Genomic DNA, 26,655 nt, shown 5'->3' with positions numbered 1-26,655 from the left:
TTATTATCGTGTAGTTTTTCAGGATTTTCAGAAGACAAAAAAGAAGAAGATTTTATCGGCAACGAAAATGGTAAATTTGCACGAGGAAAACATCAAACCGACCTAAGACAAAAACCCCCCAACAACATCACCAGAAATAAGAAGGTAGACAAAAAGAGTGGTGGTTCTTTTAACTTGTTATATGGGTTGGAAGGATCTAACGGCCCCTCGTCATCAGAATTATTATGCAGCATGGGTTAAGATAGGAACCTATGATATTTTTATGTAGGCAATACGCAAGGAAGGACCACAAAAAGTGTTGATACATAGGTCTTCCACTCTGAATCTGAAGAGCCTATATAGCCTTTTTGTATTTCAAGTTCTGCTTCTTTTGCTGAGGTCAAGGAAGTATGCTAATATTGATTTCATTTTCATTTTCATATATATATATATATATATATATAGAGGTAGGATCCTTTGACACCAGTGTCAAATTTCAAATTTGACACCTCATCTGATAGCCATTAGATCAAAAAAGATCAATGATGTCATATGCTTACGAATCAGAGCCATTGATCTTTTGTTATCTAACGGCTATCAGATGAGGTGTCAAATTTGAAATTTGACACTGGTGTCAAAGGATCCTACCTCGTATATATATATATATGTGTGTGTGTGTGTGGGGTTAATGGTTTCTATTTTCCAGGATTTCCTATGTGTGTGTTTATTTTTTAGCTTTTGCTGGTCATGTGTTGTTTGTTGGCATGTGAAGTTTCATCAAGCTTATCAATCTATGTGATAAAGATTCTGATTTCTCACAAGTTAACTGCAGGGTGCAGATAGGAGTGGCACCTATTAAAAGCTACTTCTCAACTCAGTCCTTGTGGTAATTTATTCCTTACAATAAATCTTCTTTACTCAAATCTCAGTTTTACTGGTTGTAGTTCCTTGATGACATAAATTAAGTCAAAGGGTGAAATATTATAGTATTGTTGTGAAGCCAAATTGATGCTGTCTGCATAAATTGTTTTGAAATAGTAGCTTACTTTTTTACCATTGGCAAATTCTTGTCCTTTTACCAGCTAATTATCTAGAGTTATTAACGTGTTTTTTACTCGTTAGATTAATAATATAATTGTAGAACCCAGTAAATATTTCTATGGATTATTTAGTATGCAGAAGATACACATGAGATCACATAAAAAAAAATTAAAATAATAATTAATGCAGTAACTATGATACTGTAGCGTGGTTGAGCCAAATTGAATACGGATAGGGAGATTAGAATATTACGTAGTTATTGATTTATTTATTTCTTGTTCTGCATGAAGAATGAATGACTCCTGCAACTTGGAAGAAAACACATGCAAGATTGAAACTTGTATTTATTTCTTTCTTGTACTCCCAAAAAATTTTGCCCCATTTTTTGAATTGACGTCAATTACAATTTATGCCATACTCTTTGACATTCAAATTTATGTTTCCATGCTTTGCGGTCAGTTTTATACAAAGTGCTAATCTACAAATTAGCTCTGTGGACCACCATTTCTTTAAACAACCACTTCTGCCTTTTGGCTATTGATTTTCTAATCAAAGATTTGTTTCCCTACACGTCGACTAGGGGTGTAAGTAGGCTGGGCTGGGTCAAGTTTTGTCCCGAAAAGCCCAAGCTTACGTAAAAAAAATTCAGTTTGGCCTGGTCCAAGCTTATTACGAGTCTAACTGTTAGCTTGACTTGACCCGTTTATAAAAAGCAAATGGTCTGGCCTAATCCGTTAGCCTGTTAATTTTTAACTTCCAAGTAGAACCATGAATCAACTTTACAAAATACTCAAATTCTATTGCTAAACCAAAAATTATAATTTCAACGTCCAAACAAAATCATGAATCACAACAAAACTCATACAATTTGTTTCAAAAACAAAATGCTTAAACTAAATAACATAAATTTCATTAGATCCAACAAACAAATTCATATTATGTAAATTAAAATAACTACATGAATCCAACAAACACATCATGATGCTTGTAGTAAGTATAACCTCTCCCAAAAACCTTTTAACATATTCATATACACAATATAACATCTTGAGATGTTGGTTTCTCCTATATAAGAAATAAAGTCAGATTTTTATTAAAATATAATCAAATATAATTAAGTTATAAATAATTGCAATTGATTAAATTTATATCTGTTCGGTCTTGGAAAGACTGTATTGCTATATCGTATGGTATGCGCTCAGATATACTGTATAAATTGATGTATACTTGGCTTATAGCCGATGTCCCAATCACTGCGCACAAGCAATAGGCTTATAGTCAAGACGTGGGTGTGTGCACAGTGTTGTCAGTATTAGTAAATAGGTTAAAAGTGTACACCTGGAGTCTTTAACCTTTTATTTATAAGGGTTACCTCTTGGGCTTGTATAGATCTCCCAGTTGTAGTAGGATTTAACTTCCTTTCTATTGGGATAGAGACTCTATCCTTAGCTGCCTTACTGTTTTATATTGTTAAGATAATTGGAGAATTATCCTTTAAGGGATCTTTGGGTAGGTGGTTAGGATATGGAAATATTCCATAACAGTTGCCCCCTAGCCCGGTAGTTTGGAAGCTCGAACTGCTGGGGTGCCTAAGTTTGATTAATAGGTCGACCCTACCGAGGTACTATGATTATGCCTTGGGTCTGGTGTGACTACCTCTTATGGGCTTAGCTTTTTATATTGGCTTCTTTTCTCTTGAAGTCTCTGAGTGGTGAGGCAGTATTTGCCTTTTTTTGTTGACTTTGAGCTCGGCTTCTCTTGCTGAGGTTTTTTAGTTTTGACTAGGCTTATAGTCAGTCTTTTATATAGGCGTTCGCCTAAGTTTTTAGGATGGCATTTCGTGCCTCCTTAATAATTAACCCGACTTTGCACTTCCTGGCGTTAAGTGTCGTGGTTTCAGATTTGGCTCGGTTTCGCATACCGAGATCTCTATTAGCATGGATTTGACCTTTTGCAAAGGTTTAGGGAGCACGAATTTTCTTACTACGACTTCCCCCTTTTGGATTTGACTTGCTGCATATATCTTAATTTTGGGAAGGTCTTCCGTGCCTTCTTGAACGATTAGTCCGGCTTCGAATACCATGACTTCTCTTGTTTTTGACGGACTTGGCTTCTTTTGCCATAGTCTTGGATTCTTGAAGGAGGAGTTCGCCTCCTCGATTTTAAGACCGAATACGTATACCGTGGCTTTTATTTTGAGTCCCGCTTCATTCGTGATGACTTTTTGATTTGAGGCCAGCCTGTTAGGCCTTTGTGGCCAAAACCTTAACGACTTGGTTTTGTTGTTGTAGTATTAAGTTACTAGGGCAGTTTTCTGCCTTCGTCATTTTGAGCCCAGCTTCAGATACCATGGCTTTCTTTAAATTGACTTGGCTTTTGCCTTGTCTACACTTTTGAAGGCAGTATCTTTGCCTTTCTGATTTTAGCTCGGCTTAATGTATCGTGGCTTTACTGTTGGACTAGACTTTTTACCATATTTTGTTTGAGCCCGACTTCGCATACCGTGGCTTTCTACTTTAAGCAATGCTTCATTAGCGATGGATTTTTAATTTGAGGATGGCCTGTTGGGCCGCAAACTTTGTCATTTGGCTTTGTTGCCAAAATCTTGAACAGGAGCCCGACATCATATGCCGCCTCGATTTTTCTTTTATCTCAAATTGGGGTGTGATCCTTTTCTAGGATCACGATCTCTCCAATTCGTCTTCTCGGATTGGGGTGTAATCCTTTTTGCTAGAATCACATCTCTCCAATTCCATCTTTCTTCTTCTTCTTTTTTCGGATCGGGGTGTGATCCTTTTGCTAGGATCAAATCTCTCCAATTCCGTTTTCATTTTTATTGCGGATTGGGGTTTGATGCTTTTGCTGTGATCACATCTCTCCAATTTCTACTTCATTTTTATCTCAGATTGGGGTGTAATACTTTTCTTAGGATCACATCTCTCCTTTTCTGTCTTCATTTTGACCTCGGAGCCTGAAGCTATGGCTAAGGCTGAATTAGAGCTTAAGGATGAGGCCGAGCTTTAATTTTAAAGCTCTTCGTTGGGCTGAGCTCAAGGCCGAGGCCGAGCTAATAAATTTGAAGCCCTTCACTGGATTGAGTTGGAGCTCAAGGCCGAGGCCGAGCTATTAAACTTGAAGCCCTTCATTGGGCTGAGATCGAGGCTGATGCTGAGCTTTTAAACTTGAAGCTCTTTGTTGGGTTGAGCTCAAGGCCGAGATCGAGCTAATAAATTTGAAGCCCTTCACTGGGCTGAGTTGGAGCTTAAGGCCGAGGCCGAGCTATTAAACTTGAAGCCCTTTGTTGGTCTGAGCTCAAGGCCGACGCCAAGCTTTAATCTTGAAATCCTTCACTGGGCTGAGTTTGAGCTCAAGGTCGAGGCCGAGCTATTAAACTTGAAGCCATTCATTGGGTTGAGCTCAAGGCCAAGGCCGAGCTAATAAATTTGAAGCCCTTCATTAGGCTGAGTTGAAGCTCAAGGTCGAGGCCGAGCTATTAAAGTTGAAGCCCTTCACTGGGCTGAGCTCGAGGTTGATGCTGAGCTTTTAAACTTGAAGCCCATTGTTGGGCTGAGCTCGAGGTTGATGCCGAGCTTTTAAACTTGAAGCCCATTGTTTGGCTGAGCTCCAGGCTGATGCCGAGCTTTTAAACTTGAAGCCCTTTTGTTGGGCTTAGCTCAAGGCCGAGGCCGAGCTTTAATCTTAAAGCCCTTCATTGGGCTGAGTTGGAGCTCAAGGCCGAGGTCGAGCTATTAAACTTGAAGCCCTTTGTTGGGCTAAGCTCAAGGCCGAGGCCGATATTTAATCTTGAAGCCCTTCACTGGGCTGAGTTTGAGCTCAAGGCCGAGGCCGAGCTATTAAAGTTGAAGCCCTTCACTGGTCTGAGCTCGAGGCTGATGCAGAGCTTTTAAACTTGAAGCCCATTGTTGGGCTGAGCTCAAGGCTGATGCTGAGCTTTTAAACTTGAAGCCCTTTGTTGGGCTTAGCTCAAGGCTGAGGCCGAGCTTTAATCTTAAAGCCCTTCATTGGGCTGAGTTGGAGCTCAAGGCTGAGGCTGAGCTATTAAACTTGAAGCCCTTTGTTGGGCTGAACTCAAGACCGAGGCCGACCTTTAATCTTGAAGCCCTTCACTGGGCTGAGTTTGAGCTCAAGGCCGAGCTATTAAAGTTAAAGCCCTTCATTGAGCTCAGCTCGAGGCTGATGCTGAGCTTTTAAACTTGAAGCCCTTTGTTGGGCTGAGCTCAAGGCCAAGGCCGAGCTATTAAAGTCGAAGCCCTTTGTTGGGCTGAGTTGGAGCTTTTACCTTATGATTTAATAACCTCCAGGTCTTCACTTGCTCCATCAAGAATTGCGACGACGAGAATCTTTGTCAAATCGTCAATTGCTTGGATCTAGGGCTCCATTATAGAGTCTCTCGGAGGATCAAAATCCTTTTTTGCGGTAGGATTTGTCTCCTAATATGTATGTGATTTCAGCAATTTCAGGGCGCGCGAGGTTGCCTGCAATCTGTGGCTTCGTGCTATGTCGCGCATATTCACCATGGATGGGAGTCGAAATTTGTCGTTCCACATAGACGGCGCCAATGTTCGGTCATGGAAAGACCGTATTGCTATACCGTATGGTATGCGCTCAGAGATATTGTATAAACTGATGTATAGTTGGCTTATAGCCGAGGTCCCAATCACTGCGCACAAGCAATAGGCTTATAGCCAAGACGTTGGTGTGTGCACAGTGTTGACAGTATTAGTAAATAGGTTAAAAGTGTATACCTGGGGTCTTTAACCTCTTATTTATAAGGGTTACCTCTTGGGCTTGTGTAGATCTCCTAGTTGTAGTAGGATTTAACTTCCTTTCTGTTGGGATAGGGACTCTATCCTTAGTTGCCTTACTGTTTTATATTGTTAGGATAATTGGAGAATAATCTTTTAAGGGATCCTTGGGTAGGTGGTTAGGATATGGAAATATTCCATAACAATATCTTTTGTTTTTTTCTTCAAGGCATACTTATTCTATTTTATTTTATTTAAAATAAATAGTACAATATAGGCCGGCCTGTAGGCTTATAGGCCAGACCTTGTGAAAGTGGACCTACGGCCTTTTTATTAAACAGGTTTTTTCAAGGCCCAAGCCTGACCTATTTTACGAAATATACTAGATCAGGTCTGGCCTGACGTAGGTCGAGCCGTAAGCTCCTGTAGGCCAGCCCGACCTAGTTTCATCCCTAACGTCGACGAGTCTAATATTGGAATCCATGACAAACTAACAGCTTAATAATGTTTTGCTGTACAATTTTTAAAAAATTGTCCTGCCAAGCATTTTCCACCCATTTTGTCTGAGTAATGATTTATCAAGCTGCCTTTTGTCTAAATGGTGCATTTAGATAATTTATTTCTTGCATAAACTCACAAGGAATCAGCTTTTTAGCTGATGTGGATAATCGGTGTTAATTGAAACGATAAGCATCTCTGTGGGGTTCTTGGACTTGGAATGTTGATTAAATTTGCAGTATTTCTTTTTCGTAGTGATAGAGCGAAGAGAAATGAAGTTTTTTAGATAAGAAGTTGAGCTAGTGAAGAGAAATGTTTTGTCACTGTGGAACTCACATAATTATTCATTGTTGAACAAATATAATTTTTCACCATCGAATCAACATTATTTCTCATGGTCATCATGTTTTATAAATATGAAAGGAAATTAGAATAAATTGGCGACTTCTCTGATTTCTCTCATTTATCGAAATTCTGCAAAATTGTTCTTTGAAATCTTTGCATATATCCTATATTCATTTTGTGAGATAGTCTTAGTTTTCTTGAAATTCATTGTATTGCAAAATCTGAGTTTACATCAAAGCATTTCCACCTTATATATGACAGTGGAAAGCTGAAGGAAAGAATAACAAATTCTAACTACTAACAAACTTTGAGCGCCAAAAGTAGTTACAAATTATAACAGCAAATCTAACAGCTCAGCTTCTTTACTCCACATTAGCTTTGGCATCCACGTCAGCTTTAGTATCTGCATTAGGATATATCAACAGATAGTTCCGATGAAGATTGCGTCCGTAGCTGCTATTTGTTTGAGAGTGCTATCAACAAATCAAGATTATTTATTCTATCTTAAGAGTCATTTGTCATTTCCGTTTGAATGTCATAGATAGAAGAAATTGTCTTAAGCACATAGAGTGCCTATTTAGGATGTCTTTTAGCTTCTTTTCTTCTTATAAGTAGAAACTAGGTCAAATATATTTTTACAAAAACTCCTAAAATAAAGAGATTTTTTTTTTATAATAAAGAAAAAAAGTCAAAAACCAAAGCCTTCTAGGAGAAGCTTTTTTTAAGTTGTATCAACTTTTTTTTGAAATGAATAGCTTTTAAGCTAAAAAATTTATATACTCATCAAATAAAAACATTTTTTTTTTACACTTTAGCTTAAAAGTAGCTCTTAGCTTAAAAAAAAAAAATGTGTCAAACAAACTAAGAGTTTAAACACTGGGCTTGAATTTTATAGTTTCATTGTATAATTAATTTTGCATTGTTTTTCGGTTAATGAATTCCATTATTCATTGCTCTGGCTAATCAGTATGCATGCCACCCAATTACCTTGGGATATTTCTTGAATTTGGATACATCTTTTTTCCAAATGATTTTTTTTCCATTTAAATTCTTGTTTTTTATTTTTATTTTTCCCTCTAAATCCCTAAGGTGGTGTTTGGTTGAAGATTTCTTAAAATTTACCTATGCAAATCAAATTGGCAAAGTAAGAAAGTAATGTTTGGTAGAAGGTTTTACAAAATTTCTCTAGGTGTTGTATTTGCATAGCATATCTTATTTGTTCATAGAAAGCAAGGCAAAATTACTATTTAGAAAGACAACTTGAAGATGGTATTTTACATTTAGCTAGCTAAATGGCAAAAGAGCAACTCACTAGTAGACTTAAATACCCTCATCTAAAGTGCTAAGGTTCCACTTTTTTATGGGATTATATTTGTAACTTGAAGTTAATTCTCCATCTATATTTTACCTCAAACCAAACATAGACTTTATAAATCTTACCTAATTTGCCCGGTAAATTTTTTTTCTAACCAAACAACTTTTTTTACATTTTTCTACCAAACTCACTTTCCAATCATTTTCCTATCAATTACATTTCACTAGTATTCAAAAAATTTATCCTCAACCAAACGCCTCCTCAGACTTTTCTGATTTAGCAAATATATAGGTATAATGGATGTACCAAAGGTTTTCTCTCTTTCAAGGTAAGAGGAATACAAACTTGCCACCGTATGCTTAAGTCAATGTTAAAATCAATGAAAAGAGATGGAATTGATTTCAAGAAGGACTTAAGCATAACCTTAAGGCTATACGAGGAATACAAACTTAAGCATGGCAAGTTTTATCTATTTAATATGCAATATGAGAAACATATTTTTCTATAAATATAGGGTTTTATACTTCCCATGTAATATGAGAAGAGAAATTTTCTTATACACCCTTCGATTTCTGTGTTGACATGAGTCTGACACATGACTTTTTCTAATATATGAGTCACACGTGACTTTTGTTTCTATAGCATAAGAAGACTCATATCATGTAACATTAAGAAATATAAAATCCATAAATAAAAGTGAATTCAATTTGATTTTAGTTTTAATTTCTAAATTGACATTTTCACCCTTATTAAGCAAGTCATTAAACTTATTAAACTAACAATAATAAAGTAAATTATCAATTTAAAATAATTCCAATCGATATTTAAATGTGATCTAGACATGAAATTTTATATGGAAATCAATTTGAATATAATTTTTAGAGTAGGGTCTTCTTACACCGATATAAGAATAATAAATCTTACACTAAATTTTAAGAGTTATTTTTCATATATTCGACGATGGTAATTTATTAGGAATCAATAATAAATTAATAATGTAACTCAATAAATTACAATTGTTTGCTACACAAAAATTAACAGTTAAGATTGACTGTAAAACTTATTATTTTTACACTGATTTAAGTTGATCATGTTCTTAATTTTCAAAATTAAATCAAATCACTTATACTTTTGAGTTTGGGAGAGTGACCATTTTGCCACACCTGGCAAAAAAATTTATCAGACTACCACGCCAACAGTAAATTTTGCCAAAATGCCACGCGACATATTTCGCTACACTGTGTAGTGAAATATGTTTGCATATAATTCGCTACAGTGTGTAGCGAAATATGCCATGTCAGTCTGCACAGTCAGCAAAAATGACACGTGTCAAGCAGGTAGAAATTCGCTACACTGTGTAGCAAATTATGCTTGAATTCTGTCTGCTTGACATATGTCATTTTTGCTGACTGTGCAGCCTGACATGGCATATTTCGCTACACTGTGTACCGAACAGTGTAGCGAAATATGCCGCGTGACATTTTGACAAAATTTACTGTTGGTGTGGCAGTCCCGAAATTTTTTTTGTGAGGTGTGGCAAAATGGTGACCGTTCCTTTGAGTTTTGGATGATTCCAAACACGAGCTTTTAAGTTGGGTTATTTTTCATCATAATTAGTCCAATACAAATGAGCCCACAAGAGTGGATAGGTGGATTTTCTTATAATATAGGTAGCTGCACAGTGTTGGAAGCTGAGTTATTGGGCTTATATCGTAGCCTCAGAATGGCAAGAGATTTAGGGTTCAATGAGGTTTGGATTGGATGTGATAGCAAAGAGGCCCTACTTTGCTTAAATGAGGATGCTGAGTTCTGTGGGTTTTCTTCCCTTATTTGCAAGATCAGGAAAATTGCCCAGGAAATAGATCAGCTGCGGCTGGAATTTATCCCAAGAGATTTTAATGTGTGTTCTGATTCATTAGCAAAAATAGGGTTTTAAGCTTAAGGGGGAGGAGTCGATGTTTTACTCCACTCCCCCTGTTAGTATTTTACCATCTTGGTTAGATTTAAGCTCCAATTTGTTAATGGAGCATATGTGTTTGAACTTGCAAAGTCTGTCTATTTAGTTGATTCTGGGCTTGGCATTTTATCAACAAAAAAAAATGAGCCCACAAAGGGGCAAACCCAAGCGGTCAACTAATAAACTAACCATGATGCGCATAATAAACTACCTAGTCTGTTATGTATAAAAATAAAACTAATCTGCAGTCACAAAAAAGTGAAAATAGAATAACATTAACCGAGTATAATACTAATGAAAATATTTATCATTTTCTCTTTTATGTTATTTTAGATAAAATTACATAATTTTGGTATATAATTAATAATTTTTCACATTTTCTCTTCTCCATAAAATTAGGAAGAGAGAGAAAATAAAATAAAAAAGATAAAAAATATCAATTATATATCAAAATGATGTCATTTTATTTAAAATAATACAAAATTATGTCATTAAAATGATAAACGATTTTCTCATAATACTATACGTGTTTAAGAATAAAAAAACTGAAAAAAATACTACTAAATATTTTGTGAAAATGATTTTAAAAAATAATATATATTTTATATTTTTTAGAGATATAATAAAATTTGGTATGAGAAAAAAGTAATTACTCCAAATAATTTAAATATAAAGTAAAAAATACCCAAAAATGTTTATTTAGTTTTTCTTTTACATATTTATTTATGACTTTAATATTTACGTTCACTCTTAAAATGACATCGTTTTGAGAGCAAAAATTAAAAAATTATAATGAAAAAACTATTATAACATTGAAATAAATTATAATTATAAAAATATCTTAATTTTTGTCTCAAAATAAAGTCATTTTAAATTTAATGTAGATGAATTATCTACATTATTTATTTAGTTTCTTAAATACTATTATTTCCCAAATCAGATTATTTTTATTCCCTTTTTGTGGTAAAACTAAGATTTTCTTTCCTTGATCATCAACAACGTCATTATAATTTATAGTAATTGCGCCACATAATCTGATTCTTGGAACATTTATTCTCGTAGAGTTGAACAAAGACTCTTGGGCTCTCTTGCGAAATCGCGCCTCGTTTTCATAGCATCGTCTCTTTCTTTCATTTATTCACACATTTTATGCGCTTTGTTCTTCCTAGTTGTTCGCTCCTGCCTTAGTACGATCTCTTCCTCTTTCTTCTTACACATTTTGTAATTGTTTACTGCACTTGTCTGTCACACACACACACACACACACACACACACACAAAAAACACCTTCTTTTTCTTTGGTGTTGATATGAGCTGTTTATTTGATTCTTCTCTGCATGTGTCAATGGTAAAGGGAGAAACTTGAAACCCTTCTATTTACTCTCAAGATTTTTTTTTTTTTTTTTATAAAAATAAATAAATAAAAACTTTAATTATTTCTTGTTCTTTGATCCTCTGGTTTGGTAAGGGTGACAAAGGTTATGGTTAAAGAAGAACGGATTAATGTGATGTGTGCTATGATGTGTTTGTTTATGTTTGGCATCTTTGACTTCACAGGTGAAGACGGGGGAGCAATTGGTTCTATTTGATAACAAAAGTTGTTATGTTTGTGGGATTGCTCCTTTAGTTAGGGGTGAATGTTGGAATTAATTTTTAAATTAATTATTTTTTTGAATAAGGAGTTTGATTTGAAAAGATGAACGATTGTGTTGCTTCATCCTAACGGATGTGTTGCTTTATCCTTAAAATGGTGTTTTTTCAATCGTGACCCTATGTTAAGAATCAGAATTTTTAAATGTTTTTCTCTATTAGTTTTTGTAAGTTATTTGCATTTGCATTCTATTACTCTAGTGCGATTGGTCAGACATAAGTTGAGTTCAATGGGGTTATTTAACGTGGAAGTGTCGCCACAAGAATAAAGGTAATCCGTTCTATTCTGGGAGACATTTATCCACTAATCTTGGGCACCATAGAGAGGGAAAAGTTGTCTTAAGTACACAGTGTCTAACATTGGGCTCGGATTTTTCCTTGTTATATTTATATATTTTTGTATGATACGCTTTAATTATGTGTTATTGCATGTTTCAATTTCTTGTGTGTATTTCATGAACTAAAAATAGTATTAAAGTAATTTCTCTAACACAGATTATCACCTCTCAATTATTTTAACATCATTTTGGATAACAGTGAAAACAACAAATTTGGGACATTTGAGTTTTCTTGGCTTGTGAAGTTGAAATATGAAGACTAGGGGTACTTCTACCAGTGGGAGTGGGAAGAGTCATGTTAGTGAAGGAGGGGGAGAGCAAATTGGTAATGATTCTGTGGCATTCGGAGATGTGATCTTTATCAGGCTTAGAAGTGGCACATGGTGGCCTGCACAGGTATGTGAACTTTAATACTTTGCTGGTTTATATGACCTTTATGAAAGGCAGGATACACTGTTTGATGTTGATTAATGATTAGTTGATACTTAAATTGCCTTCTTTAAAGTAATTAGCTCTGTTGTAGGTTGTTGATGACAATAGTGTTAATGAGAGCATTAAACCTGGCAAAAGATCGCCAGGGGAAGTCCTTGTTAGGATCTATGGAAGCTATACATAGTCAGTACTTTTTCTCATTTATGTTCTGTACAATTTGCACAATAATTTGTAATAACATGCTTTGTTTCCTTGTGCAGCTCCTATGCAGATCCTATTAAATGTCGTTCTGAGTTTGAGGTGGTAAGTTGATATTTGGTAACCATTTGATATATACATACTTTCTGTGTTTTTGTAAATCTAATGGCTTTGGCATGATTGTCTCTGTGCTTATATACCTTGGCTTTCAGATACTCAAGCATAATGGTGGTTCTTTGAAAAATATCCTTCAGCAAGCTCTTGAACAGGTAGTTATACCTTCTTTGTTTGGGTTGCTAATAATGAGGTTATGAGCATGGTCTTCAGCTTTCTTACTTCTTCTAGGCAGAAAATTGTCTTAAACAAGGTTTTCAAACCACAATTCAAATCGTGAATCGCCATGTTAATTTTTGAATTGTGAATCATAAATCGTGTCATCGTAAGATTATCTCGAAATATATCATATAAATGATCTATAATGCTCAATGTATTAATTTTAAATCGGGAACTAGGAATTGAGTAAACAACTTAACCATAAGTCTCAAAACAAAATTATAAGTCGTACTTGAGTAACATAAAGTGACTACATGATGCCTATGTTTTAGAAGAAGAAAAAACAGATAAATGATATAGCCAAATCAGATAGAGTGAGCAAGGGACTCTGTAAGTCCCTGTTTCAGAAGAATGAAAATGGGGCAGTGGAATAATCAAATAGGGCGCGTTGAATAGTATTCCTTAGTTCCTTTTCAATTAAAAATTTAGTCTTATTTAACTTTTCAATTTATTTTATGAGAATGATGACAGAAAAGCAAAAAAGAAAAAAAATAATGAATTGTTAAATCGTGCAATTCGTATTAGTGATACGAAATCGCACCAATTAATGCATGTATCGCACAATTCAAAAGCCATTTATGATTCATCACATGATACATATCAATGCTTGTCAAATCCTATTGAATCATGTGATTCAAATTGCGAATCGTGTGATTCTAGTTGATATGATCTTAACCACTCTAAATTAACTGTGTTGTATTTTTTTATTTTGTTGGTATAGGATCTTCCTAGCACAAAATCCCGTAGATCAAAGGGTTCATCAAAAGGTTAGCCCATTTTCTTGTAATTCTAATGGTTCTGCTCTACAAAATACAAATGGCATAGCTATTTTCATTTTTCTCTTTCTAGGGATAAATAGGAGAGAGAAAGAGAATAATATAAACAAATCAAGGGTTTGATGGCATTCCTTTTCCAATTTTTGTTATTGGTAATTGTTGCCTTCTGTAAAGAACCTTGGGATACACCACCCCAAAAGCTAGCTCAAAGGGTGGGAGTGCCCAAGACCTTATAAACTCCACATTAGTTGCACATACAACCAATGTGGGACTATATATCTCAACACGCCCCCTCACACGAGAGCCCATTGGGCTTGAAGAGTGGAAGATGCAACAGGCCCAGCCTACCTGTGCTAAGAAAGTCCACAAGAGAAAGTGGGGGGCGGCGAGGCTCTGATACCATGTAAAATGTAAAAGAATACGTTGTGTATTGATCTGTGTCAGGGAGTTACAATATATAGAGATCCTAATGGGCTTAAGTGTAAGGCCCAAACCTAATCCAAACCTAATCCTAATACAGTCAGAATACAGTCAGACTATTTACGGATAAGACAGAATCCAATCATATCTAATCAAATCGTATTCTTTTACATTTAACTCCTTCTAAAGTGTTTGCTCAAGTCATGTTAAAAGGAAGGAATAAAAAGGAGAGAATATTAAGCAAATCAACTTGATTAAGAAAAGTTGGATTGGAAAATTAAAGAAAATATTCTACACAATGTATTATCGTTATCCATTTAGTTGTGCATATCTTTATGAGACATGTATATGGTGCAACATGCCAAGGCTTTGGACCCAGACACATGGAAGCAAACTGTTATAATTCAATTGCAAGGTATAAGACTTGAAGTCCCACACCGGAAACATAAGGTTCTAGTGTGGGGTTTATATGGACTTTAGGTTCTCCTACCTTATAAGCTAGCTTTTGGGATGAGGTTCTCCCAAGGTTCGTATCAATTGGCATAAGAGCTTCAACTATGTCTCCCAACTGCAAACGAGCGGTGCGACTGGTGACGCTGGCATTGCAGTGTTAGCCAAGGCTAGTAAGAAACTAGCCCCAAGCCAGCCCGCGCGAGCACTATGGCTGCAAAGCGTGGTGGGATTTTATAATCCAATTGCAAGGTATGGGACTTGGAGGCTTACATTGAAAACATAAGGTTCTAGTGTGGGGTTTATCTGGACTTTGGGATGAGGTTCGCCCAAGATTCGTATTAGAAACCCTTGACGACACAAAATGGAAATGGTTTTACATAAGCATCCGTAGTCTTTTCTTTTGACTGATTTAAATATTTTAGTTTAGGTTTTCATCATGTTTTCAAGTTACAACTAGATCATTGAATATAACAGATTGATTTTACTGCTTTATATATGTATTTTTTTACCGTTTCTCCAATGATTTGTTATGTAGGTTTATGAAGAAAAGAAGAAGTGGAAGAAGTGTTTTATCTGAATAATACTTTCTTGATTCATTGAGAGACCCAATGGGTCCTTTTTATATTGAGTACATCCAACTACCTCAACTACTTTAATAAATATACAACCACCAACTACATCAATAAATATACAACTACCAACTAAATATACAACTACCAACTACATCAATAAATACTATCTAGAATATTCTACATATTCTACACTCCCCCTCAAGTTGGGAGATATATATTGATCATTCCCAACTTGCTGATCAAATTCTCAAAGGTCGGCTTAAGTAATCCTTTGGTGAGGATATTCGCCGTCTGTTCCTTGGTAGGTATATATGTCAAGCATACACTACCGTCTTCTAATTTCTCTTTGATAAAGTGACGATCAACTTCCACATGTTTTGTTCTGTCATGATGAACAGGATTTTGAGCAATGCTGACAGCAGCCTTATTATCACAATATAATCTGATAGGTAGGGAATAAGAGATCTTCAGCTCCTCCAGAAGCCTTTGTAACCAAATTCCTTCACAAATACCATGGGCTAGAGCCCGAAATTCTGCTTCTGCACTGCTTCTTGCAACAACAGTTTGTTTCTTACTTCTCCAGGTCACAAGGTTTCCCCAGACATAAGTACAATATCCTGAAGTAGATCTTCGGTCCATTGCAGAGCCAGCCCAGTCTGCATCTGTATAGATTTCAATCATCCTTTTGTGCCCCTTTTTAAAGAAAATTCCTCGACCAGGGGTATTTTTGAGGTATTTGAGAATTCTATAAACAGCACTAAGGTGTTTTTCCTTAGGAGAATGCATGAATTGGCTAACCATGCTCACAGCAAAAGCAATATCAGGACGAGTGTGAGACAAATAGATTAATTTTCCCACTAGTCTCTGGTACTGCTCCCTATCAACATCTTCCCCGTCCTCAACTCCCATCTTGATATTAGCTTCAATTGGAGTCTCTGCCGGCTTGCACCCAAGCATACCTGTTTCTTGCAACAGGTCTAGAATGTATTTTTTCTGAGTTAAAGAAATTCCTTCCTTACTCCGAGCAATTTCCATGCCAAGGAAATATTTGAGAGATCCAAGATCTTTTAGTTCAAACTGGTCAGCTAAACATTTTTTTAAAGAGGTTATCTCCTCGCTATCATTACCAGTGACAATTATGTCATCAACATAAACGATCAGAATAGCAATTCTTCCTTTGTCGGAGTGTTTAAAAAATAAAGTGTGATCAGTCTGAGCTTGGGTGAACCCTCTTCCCTTAACAGCTTGAGTAAATTTCCTAAACCATTCTCTGGGAGATTGTTTAAGTCCATAGAGAGACTTCTGCAACTTGCACACAGAACCATCCCCTTTTTCAAAACCAGGAGGTGGATCCATGTAAACTTCCTCACGGAGATCACCATTCAAGAAGGCATTCTTAACATCTAACTGTTGCAATGGCCAATCAAGGTTGGCGGCAAGAGATAGCAGAACGCGGATAGTGTTAAGTTTGGCAACAGGAGCAAATGTCTCCTGATAATCTATCCCATGAGTCTGAGGGCATGTTTGGTACACCACATAGGATAAGGCCTGATAGTATAAGACCTGATAGTATAAGGCCTGATTGTATAAGACCTGATTAAATTTTAATACTATCCAACGTTTGGCATAACATTGTATAAGATAATGTATTTTATAAAATAATACTATCCAGTGTTTGGTAATATACTGTATAATACTATATAGGATAAAATTTTTTTTTTTGACAAAAATACCCTTTAATAAAAAATTTATATAATTCTTTTAAATATGTCATATAATATTAATTTTTATAAAATTCTATGAATCAGTATGTCCAAAAAATAAAATATTTTTTATAAAAGTAAAAATCTTCAATCTTTTTTTAAAAAAAAATCGTAACTAATACATTTTGTAAATTTCTTCAACCAACTTTTTAATAAAAGGAATATAATATTTGTTCTTATTTGGAAGTTCTAAATGTATGTCATTTACTACAACAAATGGAGTGAGTTTTGTAGAAAAGAGTTGAACCACTTTTGTTATATATAATTCATTCCTGCAGAAGAGGAAAGATGTATATATTAGAATAAGTTTAGCTCTTGTAGGATCTTACTTGCGTTTTTTTGTTTTTTATGTTTGATTAAGTTCTAGTGGATTTTAAGCATTGCATCATCTTTCCTTTTCAAAGGTTCTATGACACCAAATGCACAGAACAGACAATCATGGAATAATATTATACATGTAATCCATTTGGATGTCTGCTACGAATTATTTGTCCTGATGAGGCAACTTTGGCTGTGATTTAGAAAAATCATTATAAGCCTTGAAACAATGTCACAGGCAATATTACTAGCTATAAGACTATCTACCCACATGCCAATCTCACTCAATCCATATACTGTTAGCAGAACCAGTACCATAACCAACAAAATGCCAAGAGAAACAATTAGCAGAACCAGTAGCTAGAACCAATAATCAAGAACTGTTAGCAAAAAATAGCAAACAATTAGCAGAACCAATAATCAGAATTATGTGTTCAAACTGATCCCAATTCAAAATACAAATATTTTTCTTAGGTACAGGACATAATATGATCAAAATGAAATGAGCAAAAATCAGGTCACTGAGGTTTTTACAACTATCAAATATTTTCAAGAGTTATGATCAAGCAAATCTTTCACAAACTGCACTCTGTAGAGCTCATGTCCAAAAACATAATTTGAATTCTTAATGTCTTCCACCTTTTCCACTACATATAAGTAACCCTTTTTGTTGCTTACTATTAAGATTTTGGCATATTACCACTCCAAGTCCAAGCTCCATGCCTTAATTACTCTATAGATCATTTAATAACAACCCTAACCTAAGAATCATTGACTTTGTTCGTACTTGCAGCTACCAATCCAGTTCTGGCTTCCAGCAAATTTTGTCCAAAATATGAAATGGAGTTCCCTTTTTGTTCCAGGTCCTATTTTTCCAATCACCACCATGCACCTCATGCTCAAAAGTCTAAATCCACATTTTTTACATAGCAAAACCCACTATGGTTTTGTTGATATTATTTAGTTTAACTTTAGGCATTCACTTTCTCTCCAACTGATGACAAAGGACATTGTATTTTTTACATTATGACACAGAATTTCTTTGTATGATGACAAAGGACATTGTATTTTTTACATTATCTATAAGCATATGGGCATGGCAAATAAGTAACTCTTCAGTTTTCAAGAATGAAAACATGAAAAAGATAGAAACAAATAGTGTCTTTTTTTTCTGGATATGTTTTCACCTCCAAAAGCTCATCCACTTGAAAATTCTTACTCTCTTTAACTTATATACACGCCATAACAAGATTGAGGTCCATCCCATTTTGTCTCTATTCTTCAACGTATTTATCAACTCTTGCTATTTTTTTCACTTTGTTCTATTTCTTTTCCTCACTAGGAGCTCCTGTCCACCGGTTCCTCTGCATGCACTTTGTTCATAGCATCAATCTTCTTTGCTTAAGGATGGACCAATATCTAAATAATAATGAGATAGTAATCCACAACAGAAAATTACAAACCACAAAAAAAAAGGAGAATCGTTGGTTTTATTGAGGAAATTAGCCAATTTGTATTCTTTCTCTTCTTGTCGACTAGCTAAGCCTCAAACTTTTCGTTTGCAATTTTTTCCCCAAAAACCAAAAAAAAAAATTGTCGATCAAATCAACCAAAAAAAAAAACACACAGATGCAAATGGATGGCGTATAACAATAGAGAAACATACCTCGCAATATGAAGTTGGAGAGTTTAAATCGGCGGCGTCGTGCTACGGTTGCAGCTGCAAGACGATGGTGGCGGAGGGAGAAGAGAAGTGAGGGCTATGAAGTTGGAGAGTTTAAATCGGCGCCGTCGTGCTACGGTTGCAGCTTGAAGACGATGGTGGCGAAGGGAGAAGAGAAGTGAGGGCTAACGTAAATGGGGAAAATGGGGCAGAAGAGGAAGAGTAATATGAGATGGGATTAAAGCTAATACATCACTCCTTATCAGGTCTAATCCTACCCCCAAAGACCTGATTAATTATACATCATTTTGATGTATTAAGGGGTTATGATGTATAAGCTTATACAATACGATGGTCACTCCAAACAACTGATAACATCATAATGTATAGTATAAGCTTATACTATCAGGCCTTATACATCGTACCAAACATGTCCTGAGTAAATCCCTTAGCAACTAATCTGGCCTTATACCTATTGATGCTATTGTCTGCATTGAATTTTATTGTGAACACCCACTTGCAACCAACAGTTTTCTTTCCTTTAGGTAATGTTACAAACTCCCATGTTCCATTTTTTGTAAGTGCATCTATTTCTTCTAATACTGCTTTCCTCCATTTTGGGTCATCAAGTGCTTCTTGGATATTTTTGGGTATCCTGGTACTATCTAACATAGTGTTGAAAGCACGAAAACCTGGAGACAACTTTTCATATGAGATATAATGGGAAATAGGATGAGCAGTGCAAGATCTAGTACCTTTCCGAAGAGAAATAGGCATATCAACGTTGGTTGTACTAGTACATTCAAGTGGTTTGCTGGAACAAGGACTCGAGTCAGGATCCTGGCAGTCTAGAGTATCTTCATGTGTTTTGCGCCTGTTGTAAAATTTTTCCCATTTACCAGGAAGATCACAAGGAGGATAATTAGATTCAGGTATAGTTGCTCCCCCTGTTTCCTTCCCAATAACTCCACTTGTTTCCAAAGGCCAAGGTAAGACAGCAACATCATTTGGTTTGTCAGGCTTATCTTCATTAGATTCAGGTATAGTTGCTCCCCCTGTTTCCTTCCCAATAACTCCACTTGTTTCCAAAGGCCAAGGTAAGACAGCAACATCATTTGGTTTCCCAGGCTTATCTTCATCCATACCAATACCAATAGACTCCCCCTGAAGAGAAGTCGGGGAAAAAAAGGATTGTGTCTCATAAAAGGTAACATCCATGGAAACAAAAACCTTACGGCGAGAAGGTGAGTAGCACTTATAACCTTTTTGATTATGGGAATATCCTATGAAGACACATCTGATGGATTTAGGGTCAAGTTTGGACCTTTGATGTGGAGGAATATGCACAAAAATCACACAGCCAAATATTTTGGGAGGAAGAGAAGAAAGAGCACTGAAAGAGGGAAAAGATTTAGTAAGACAGGATAAAGGAGAATGAAAATTTAGTACCCGAGAAGGCATCCGATTAATGAGATAACAGGCTGTCAAGACGGCTTCCCCCCACAGATATTTAGGGACATGCATCGTGAATAAAAGAGCTCGAGCAACTTCAATTAGATGTCTATTTTTCCTTTCAGCCACCCCATTTTGTTGAGGGGTGTTAGGACAAGAACTTTGATGAATAATTCCATGCTGGTTTAGGTAATCTCCAAGAACTGAATTAAAATATTCAGTACCATTGTCTGTTCGCAGAATTTTGATAGAAGTCTGAAATTGAGTTTGAATCATAGCATGAAAGTTTTTAAAAGTGGATGCTGCCTCAGACTTATCTTTTAAGAGATATACCCAACATACCCTAGAATGATCATCAATGAAAGTAATAAACCAACGAGCACACGAGACATTTTTTTCACGAGCAGGTCCCCAAACATCACTATGAATCAATGTAAAGGGAGAAGATTCATGATATTTCTTAGGAGAATAAGTGACACGAGAGTGCTTTGCAAGCTGACAAATATCACAAAGAAGGGAACTTGGCTTTTTATTGATAAATAAGTTCGGCAATAACTTCTGGAGATAAACAAAATTTGGGTGTCCCAACCTACGATGCCATAACAAAACATCATTACAGTCATCTGATAAACATAGAGAGTGGTTCGAAAAAATCCTCTTTTCACAATGAACATCTGTAAAATAGTATAGCCCTTCTTCCTCTCTAGCACTGCCAATCATCATCCCCGAGTCCTGTTCTTGAAAGATACAAGCATTTGCAGAGAATTTAGCAACACAATGCAACTCAGCAGTAAGTTTGCTAATAGAGATGAGATTACAAGTAAGAGAGGGAACATGAAGTACTGAGTTCAAAATAATATGCTCAGAAAGTTTAATGGATCCCTTTCCCGCAATAGTGGAGAAATTCCCATCAGCTGTTCTTATTCGTGACGGGTGATAGTAAGGGGTATAGGAGAAAAATAAGGTTGCATTACCTGTCATGTGATCAGAGGCCCCTGAATCAAGGATCCAACGATTACTACGTTCAACATGGAATGCCATACCTTTTTGAGCAACATGACTAGTTGCCTCAGCAGGTTGAGACATCAATTTCTGAAAAGATGAATTTTCAAAATTTTCAACGTCCATGGTTTTCTAACAACAGGTACCCAGAAAAAAGTTCCTCCAAATACAATGAGAGCAATCTTGGCTACAGTGAAACTGTAATTGCTACAGTAATGAACAGTACTGCTACAGTAATCTGTGGGCTGGCTCAGAATCTTGTTCTGAACCTAATGGTGGCCTTGGTTTCATGGTTGGAGGTGTCTAGGTAAGGATTCTGGCTTGGGCAGTGGCTAAAACAAAAAAAAAGGAATAGAAAAATGACTTAAAATTAAATCAGAACGAGGAAGAGACTGGAATATAACCAGCTCTTGATACCATGAAGAAAAGAAGAAGTGGAAGAAGTGTTTTATCTGAATAATACTTTCTTGATTCATTGAGAGACCCAATGGGTCCTTTTTATATTGAGTACATCCAACTACCTCAACTACTTTAATAAATATACAACCACCAACTACATCAATAAATATACAACTACCAACTAAATATACAACTACCAACTACATCAATAAATACTATCTAGAATATTCTACATATTCTACAGTTTACTGTCTATAGTGGTTAAGGTCATGGTGACAAGACACTAAAGTTGTATCTGCTTCTCTCAAATTACTGTTCATCCACTTTTTGTTATTTTCTTCCTCCTTTTTTTCTCTAGTTTCTCTGATCTTTAGGAAAAGTGAGCTTAGCTTACAAAATTTACATTGCACAGTATCTTATTCTGATTCTTTGTCTGCGGGAACTCTTGATCTATCAATAGAGGGTGAGAACTCAATCAGGAAGCCCTCCACGTGCAAAATATATATTTTATAGTTGTTGCGTAAAATTTTCTCCTTGAACATTTATTTTAAAAATGCATTCATATTCTTGACATTAAAAAACTGGTTGCTGATTACTTACTTGAAAGTTTGTGGTACCAAATGATGGTAGCTCAGTTGGCGCCAGGGAACTGAGTAGGTGAGGATGAGAGCATGTGTTCGATCTTCCCCAATGCCATTTTTGGGAGGGGTTTAAAGTCTTAATCCCGGGACTCGCCCCGAATCGAACTAGTCGGGAAGCGATGAATCGATTGGAATATTTCCAAAAAAAAAAGTTTATGTGGAACTCAAAAAATCTATTACCATTAGTTTGGCACATTTACTCGGGCAAAAACAAATATTTACTGTGTTTATGTAATAAGCATCACTAACTAAAGCTGTTATGCTTCTTCTGACTGATTATTAAATGCCATTATAAAATGATGTAAAGTCTCTTCTAAGTTAAGCATTAAAAGAATCCGAAGCAGCATCACATCTACCTTTGTTCCTTTTCTAAGGGAGGAAAAAACTAAGTGATATGAATATTAGGATTATAGGTTTTGGATCCCATATGTATCTGTGTGTTCTCTTTTTCTTTTTTCCTTTTTTTGTAGGGGGAGGGGGTAATACTTTTTACCTGAGCAGTAATTTTCCTTACAAGTAAATATATTTACATGTTAAGGCAGCAAATGTAAGAGTATATAGAGACAAGAAGTGCAATCAAGATCGCACTGAGGATCTACTTAGTGCGAAACCAGATGGATTGCACAGAAAACTCTGCAGCACACCCCTTCAACATCGACAACACCTTTATCCCAAAACACACTCCTTAAGCAAGCTAAAATAAAAGAAGTTCTGTGGCAAATGAGACGATGCCAAAGAATCTTGGAGCAAATAAGCTGAGGGTAAAGCAAGAAAGAGAGCCTTTGATCAAAATAGAACTGTTATAATATTAACATTTATGTTAAAATATTAGCATTTCTGTTAAAATATATATTCATTTACTGATTATTAGGTAGATGTTAGTTTGTGTTAGCTTAGATTACTCTCTATTTGATTGTAAATCAATCCATAAACACCAGAACATGTATGTAGTCTACCTTGCAATTTCTCGCAATCACTCATTCTATAAACATGGTATTAGAGCAATACCATCTATTCCTTTCATTATTCTGCAGAGGAGTTCTGGAAACTCCTTCATTTGGTGTCTTCTTTGTTTAAGTTTCTGGTGGCTGCATTCATTTTGTCAGCCATCAGTAATGGTCATATTCAATCATTTGTTCTCCTTTTTACTTTATCTGCTGTGTGCATGTTTCAGCAGTACTTCCCTTCTGGATCTTCTTGCCTAGTCTACAACTCCAAGCTGCTGTTTGGCTGTGTATCCACTGTGGCCTATCCTCCCTGAGGATCTGCAGCTGTTTGGATGTGTGTTCAGTACGTTTTGCTGAGGTTTTGGGTCGGTCTGTTTGATTATGTTTAGCCGCGTCTGCCACTGTTTGGCTGGGTTTATATGTATCAAGCTGAGAACTTAGTAGAGCTTCAAATTCAGTTGGAGTGTTAGAATATTAACATTTATGTTATGTATAGTCATCTGTATTTATGTTGATTGTATTAGAATACTCAGATACTGATTATTAGTTTGTGTTAGCTTAGATTACTCTATAATCGATTGTAAATGAATGCATAAATTCCAGTACATATAAGTAGCTTAGCGTGCGATTTCTCTCATCATTCTCTTACAGGAACATCAAGTAAAAGTTCTGCAAGCAAGAGAAAATCCTACAGGCAAGATGAGGAGCAGAATAAAGTCAAGGGCCGAAAGCAAAATGAGTCGTTGAATGATGATGATCTGGGTAGCCAAAGTCATGTAAGTAAATGGAGTGAAACCTTTTTTATTTAATGTATTGGTTAGTTCCAATTTGGTCTGGCATATTAACTCACTATTTATACTCAGGAAACCAACTCATTAGGAAAGCCTCGAGAATTGAGTGCCCGGAGGATGAGAGTGATGGAAAACCTTGGTCTCATTGCTCCACGTGGGTCACCATTCCACAAAGTTGGACAAATAATCAAGGCTCGTGATTATCGGAATGGAGGAATTATGGGTGGGCGTAGTTAAGAACCAAACTTATTTGCCAGCTGAACTAAACTGAATTGGTTTTTTCGGTTTAGTTCTTGAACCGAACTGTTTAGAAATCAGTTTTAAAACCAGTTTAAAACCGAACTGGTTTTGAAACTAGTTTTGAATCTGTGTCTTACAAATTGGTTTTGAAACTGCTCTCTCTTGATATTTTCAAACTGGTTTCCAACTAACTTTCTTATATGAAATTGTCTTACAAACTTGTTGATATCTATGAGCTCAATTTTTTTTTTGTAATTACCAACCGGTGTTCGAAGCTCGTGGGTTCTACTAATCCGGTTTTGGGTTTGAATTTCTCCACCTTTTCCAAGAATTACGACTCTCAAGAATCAAACCCAATACCTTTTGAGCAAGTCAAATCCTGGTGTCTAACTGGGATGCTATTAGACCAACAACTCTTGGGTCAATTTTTTTCAATTTGACTATAACTATGCGCTTTTTACTTTAAGAATCAAATTCATATTTATTAATAGTTTGTGTACTTTACCCCATAATAAACAAAAGCATTTTACGATTTGATATTTCACCAACTATATGATTGAATGCTATATATGGTCATAAACAGCATACTTAATACGTAGATATACATGTATTAATGTTGGAGTGAATTGTGATTGAGTGTAATGTTATATTATAAATGGTTTGGTTCAGTTCTGAATTATTTTAAATCAGTTCTGAATTGGTTCAGAATTAAACTTTTTGAACCCAACCTTTCTGAACTCTTTTAGGCCGAAAGATCTTTAATTCGAATTTTAAGCGAAACAATTTGGGATAAGTGGCAATAACTTTCACGTTTTATGCCACAAAAGGAATTAGTTTTATCCAAATAAGTGGGGACATCATTGGGAAAGGAGAATTTTTTTTTTGAAATCAGTTTAGGTTCAAGAATTGTTTTACAAAACCAATTCTTTTGAGGCATTTTGGCACGGTTTTCAATTTAGTTTAGTTCTTTTGAGTTTTTTTGCACGCTCCTAGGTGAAATTTAAGGTGTGGAGAAAGATACTTGAATAAAAGTTATCTTTTAATATCACATGTTCTTTAGTCAAATGGCTTGCTTGGAAATATGTTTAATTTGCTGTTTAGGAGCATCTTATTTCAACACACCGACGTAATCATCCAGTATGAGTCATACATGCATAAACATGTTTGGCAAAATTCATACACTTGAAAATTTTACCTTCCTTCTCACGCTTAATAATTTTGGACTAAAAAGAGACAGAGGAGAGAAGCGAGGTTGATTTGATATTTTCTTCTTTCGAAAAAGATAAATATAAGGGGTAGATGTATAAATTTAGGTGTAGAAATAACATTGTTGTAAATAGAAATAGTCTACGTGGATAACACCATAGATTATTACATTTTAATAGGAGTCTATCCCCTTTCTTGGAGTATATTTTTGGTATAACAGAAATAGGTATTCCTTTTCCAAAAATAAAAAAGATATGAAAGAAAATATGAAAAAAATTAACTATAAGAACAAGAGTAATGTAAATGTACTATTTTTTCGTATTTAATAAAAGATGTAGCAAGTAGTCGATACATTCGTAGTACCAAAAATATTTTGGTTTTTGTGAGTATTGCACGCATCCACAAACCTCTTGACATGAAACTCATGATAAGCTTGACATTTCTTATTTATATTTTATAAATGACCTGCTAATAAACAAGCATCACTATAATTAAAACCTTTTAGTTGATAAGAGTTCAATACTACCAGATGATTCAACTTTTGTTAAAATATTTCAGACTCTTTCACTCGCATGTTCATGTTGCTTGAAATGAAATCCCTTATTTGTTTGTCTTTCATCAGAGAATGTATTGTGTTCAAGCAGAATTCTTATTTTTTATTTTATTTATTTATTTATTATTTTGACAAGACAGAAACGCTCTTATTCTATTACCCGTTGAGGAAAAAGCGCATAACTGACAGGCTTATAGTTGTGCTTTGATGCTTTTTCTTTTTTGCTATAAGAGGAAGTCCAGTTTAGCAGCTCAAATCAAGTACTCTTTCCATCCAAATGCTTGATCCCCATTGTTTCTCCCCTATTCATGAGTGAGAATGGACTTGCACAAATATTTCAAACGATGAGTTTTATTTGGGTTAAACAAAGTACATATTACGTTATTAGATACTTGTTAAGCCCGAAGCAGCATAACATATTTCAAATCTTAACGTGATACTTTAAATTTTATTGCATTCATATCCACTTTGCAATGAATATCTTTGGTATTATTTATACTTTGTATTTAATTAGGTGATGACTTTTGTTGGCATGATATATAAAATGTCAATGGGTTGTGCTCATGAATAAAGTTCGGGATCACGAAGGTTTGATATTATTATGGGCT

The 26,655-nt window shown here is 35.4% G+C and overlaps 1 protein-coding gene across 2 annotated transcripts; it reads left to right on the top strand.

The window, feature by feature from the left end:
• Positions 1–10,953: 10,953 nt before the first annotated feature.
• Positions 10,954–24,738, top strand: LOC133314612 (uncharacterized). Of its 2 annotated transcripts, none has more exons than XM_061516112.1 (8): positions 10,954–11,088; positions 12,088–12,284; positions 12,412–12,503; positions 12,581–12,623; positions 12,731–12,787; positions 13,573–13,618; positions 23,909–24,033; positions 24,121–24,738. In XM_061516112.1, the coding sequence occupies exons 2-8, from the start codon at positions 12,141–12,143 to the stop codon at positions 24,283–24,285; spliced, it is 672 nt and encodes a 223-aa protein (XP_061372096.1). In that variant the 5' UTR covers positions 10,954–11,088; positions 12,088–12,140; the 3' UTR covers positions 24,286–24,738. The 2 variants fall into 2 exon arrangements, with proteins under 2 accessions (XP_061372096.1, XP_061372095.1); XM_061516111.1 differs by lacking the exon at positions 10,954–11,088 and adding an exon at positions 11,710–11,821.
• Positions 24,739–26,655: the final 1,917 nt, after the last annotated feature.

Source organism: Gastrolobium bilobum, unplaced genomic scaffold (genome assembly GCF_033153095.1).
Source record: "Gastrolobium bilobum isolate Gb01-03AN ecotype WA unplaced genomic scaffold, APGP_CSIRO_Gbil_v1 utg24763, whole genome shotgun sequence".
Classification (NCBI taxonomy): Eukaryota; Viridiplantae; Streptophyta; class Magnoliopsida; order Fabales; family Fabaceae; genus Gastrolobium; species Gastrolobium bilobum.
This window is presented reverse-complemented; position numbering and strand designations above follow the sequence as displayed.

What these genes read in the sequence shown, in the direction of transcription:
- LOC133314612 (XM_061516112.1), top strand. Translation starts at nt 12,141, where the DNA reads ATGAAGACTAGGGGTACTTCTACCAGTGGGAGTGGGAAGAGTCATGTT. An exon ending in ATCTATGGAAGCTATACATA is followed by an intron (nt 12,504 to 12,580) that starts GTCAGTACTTTT and finishes TTCCTTGTGCAG; the next exon opens with CTCCTATGCAGATCCTATTA. An exon ending in GTCGTTCTGAGTTTGAGGTG is followed by an intron (nt 12,624 to 12,730) that starts GTAAGTTGATAT and finishes CTTGGCTTTCAG; the next exon opens with ATACTCAAGCATAATGGTGG.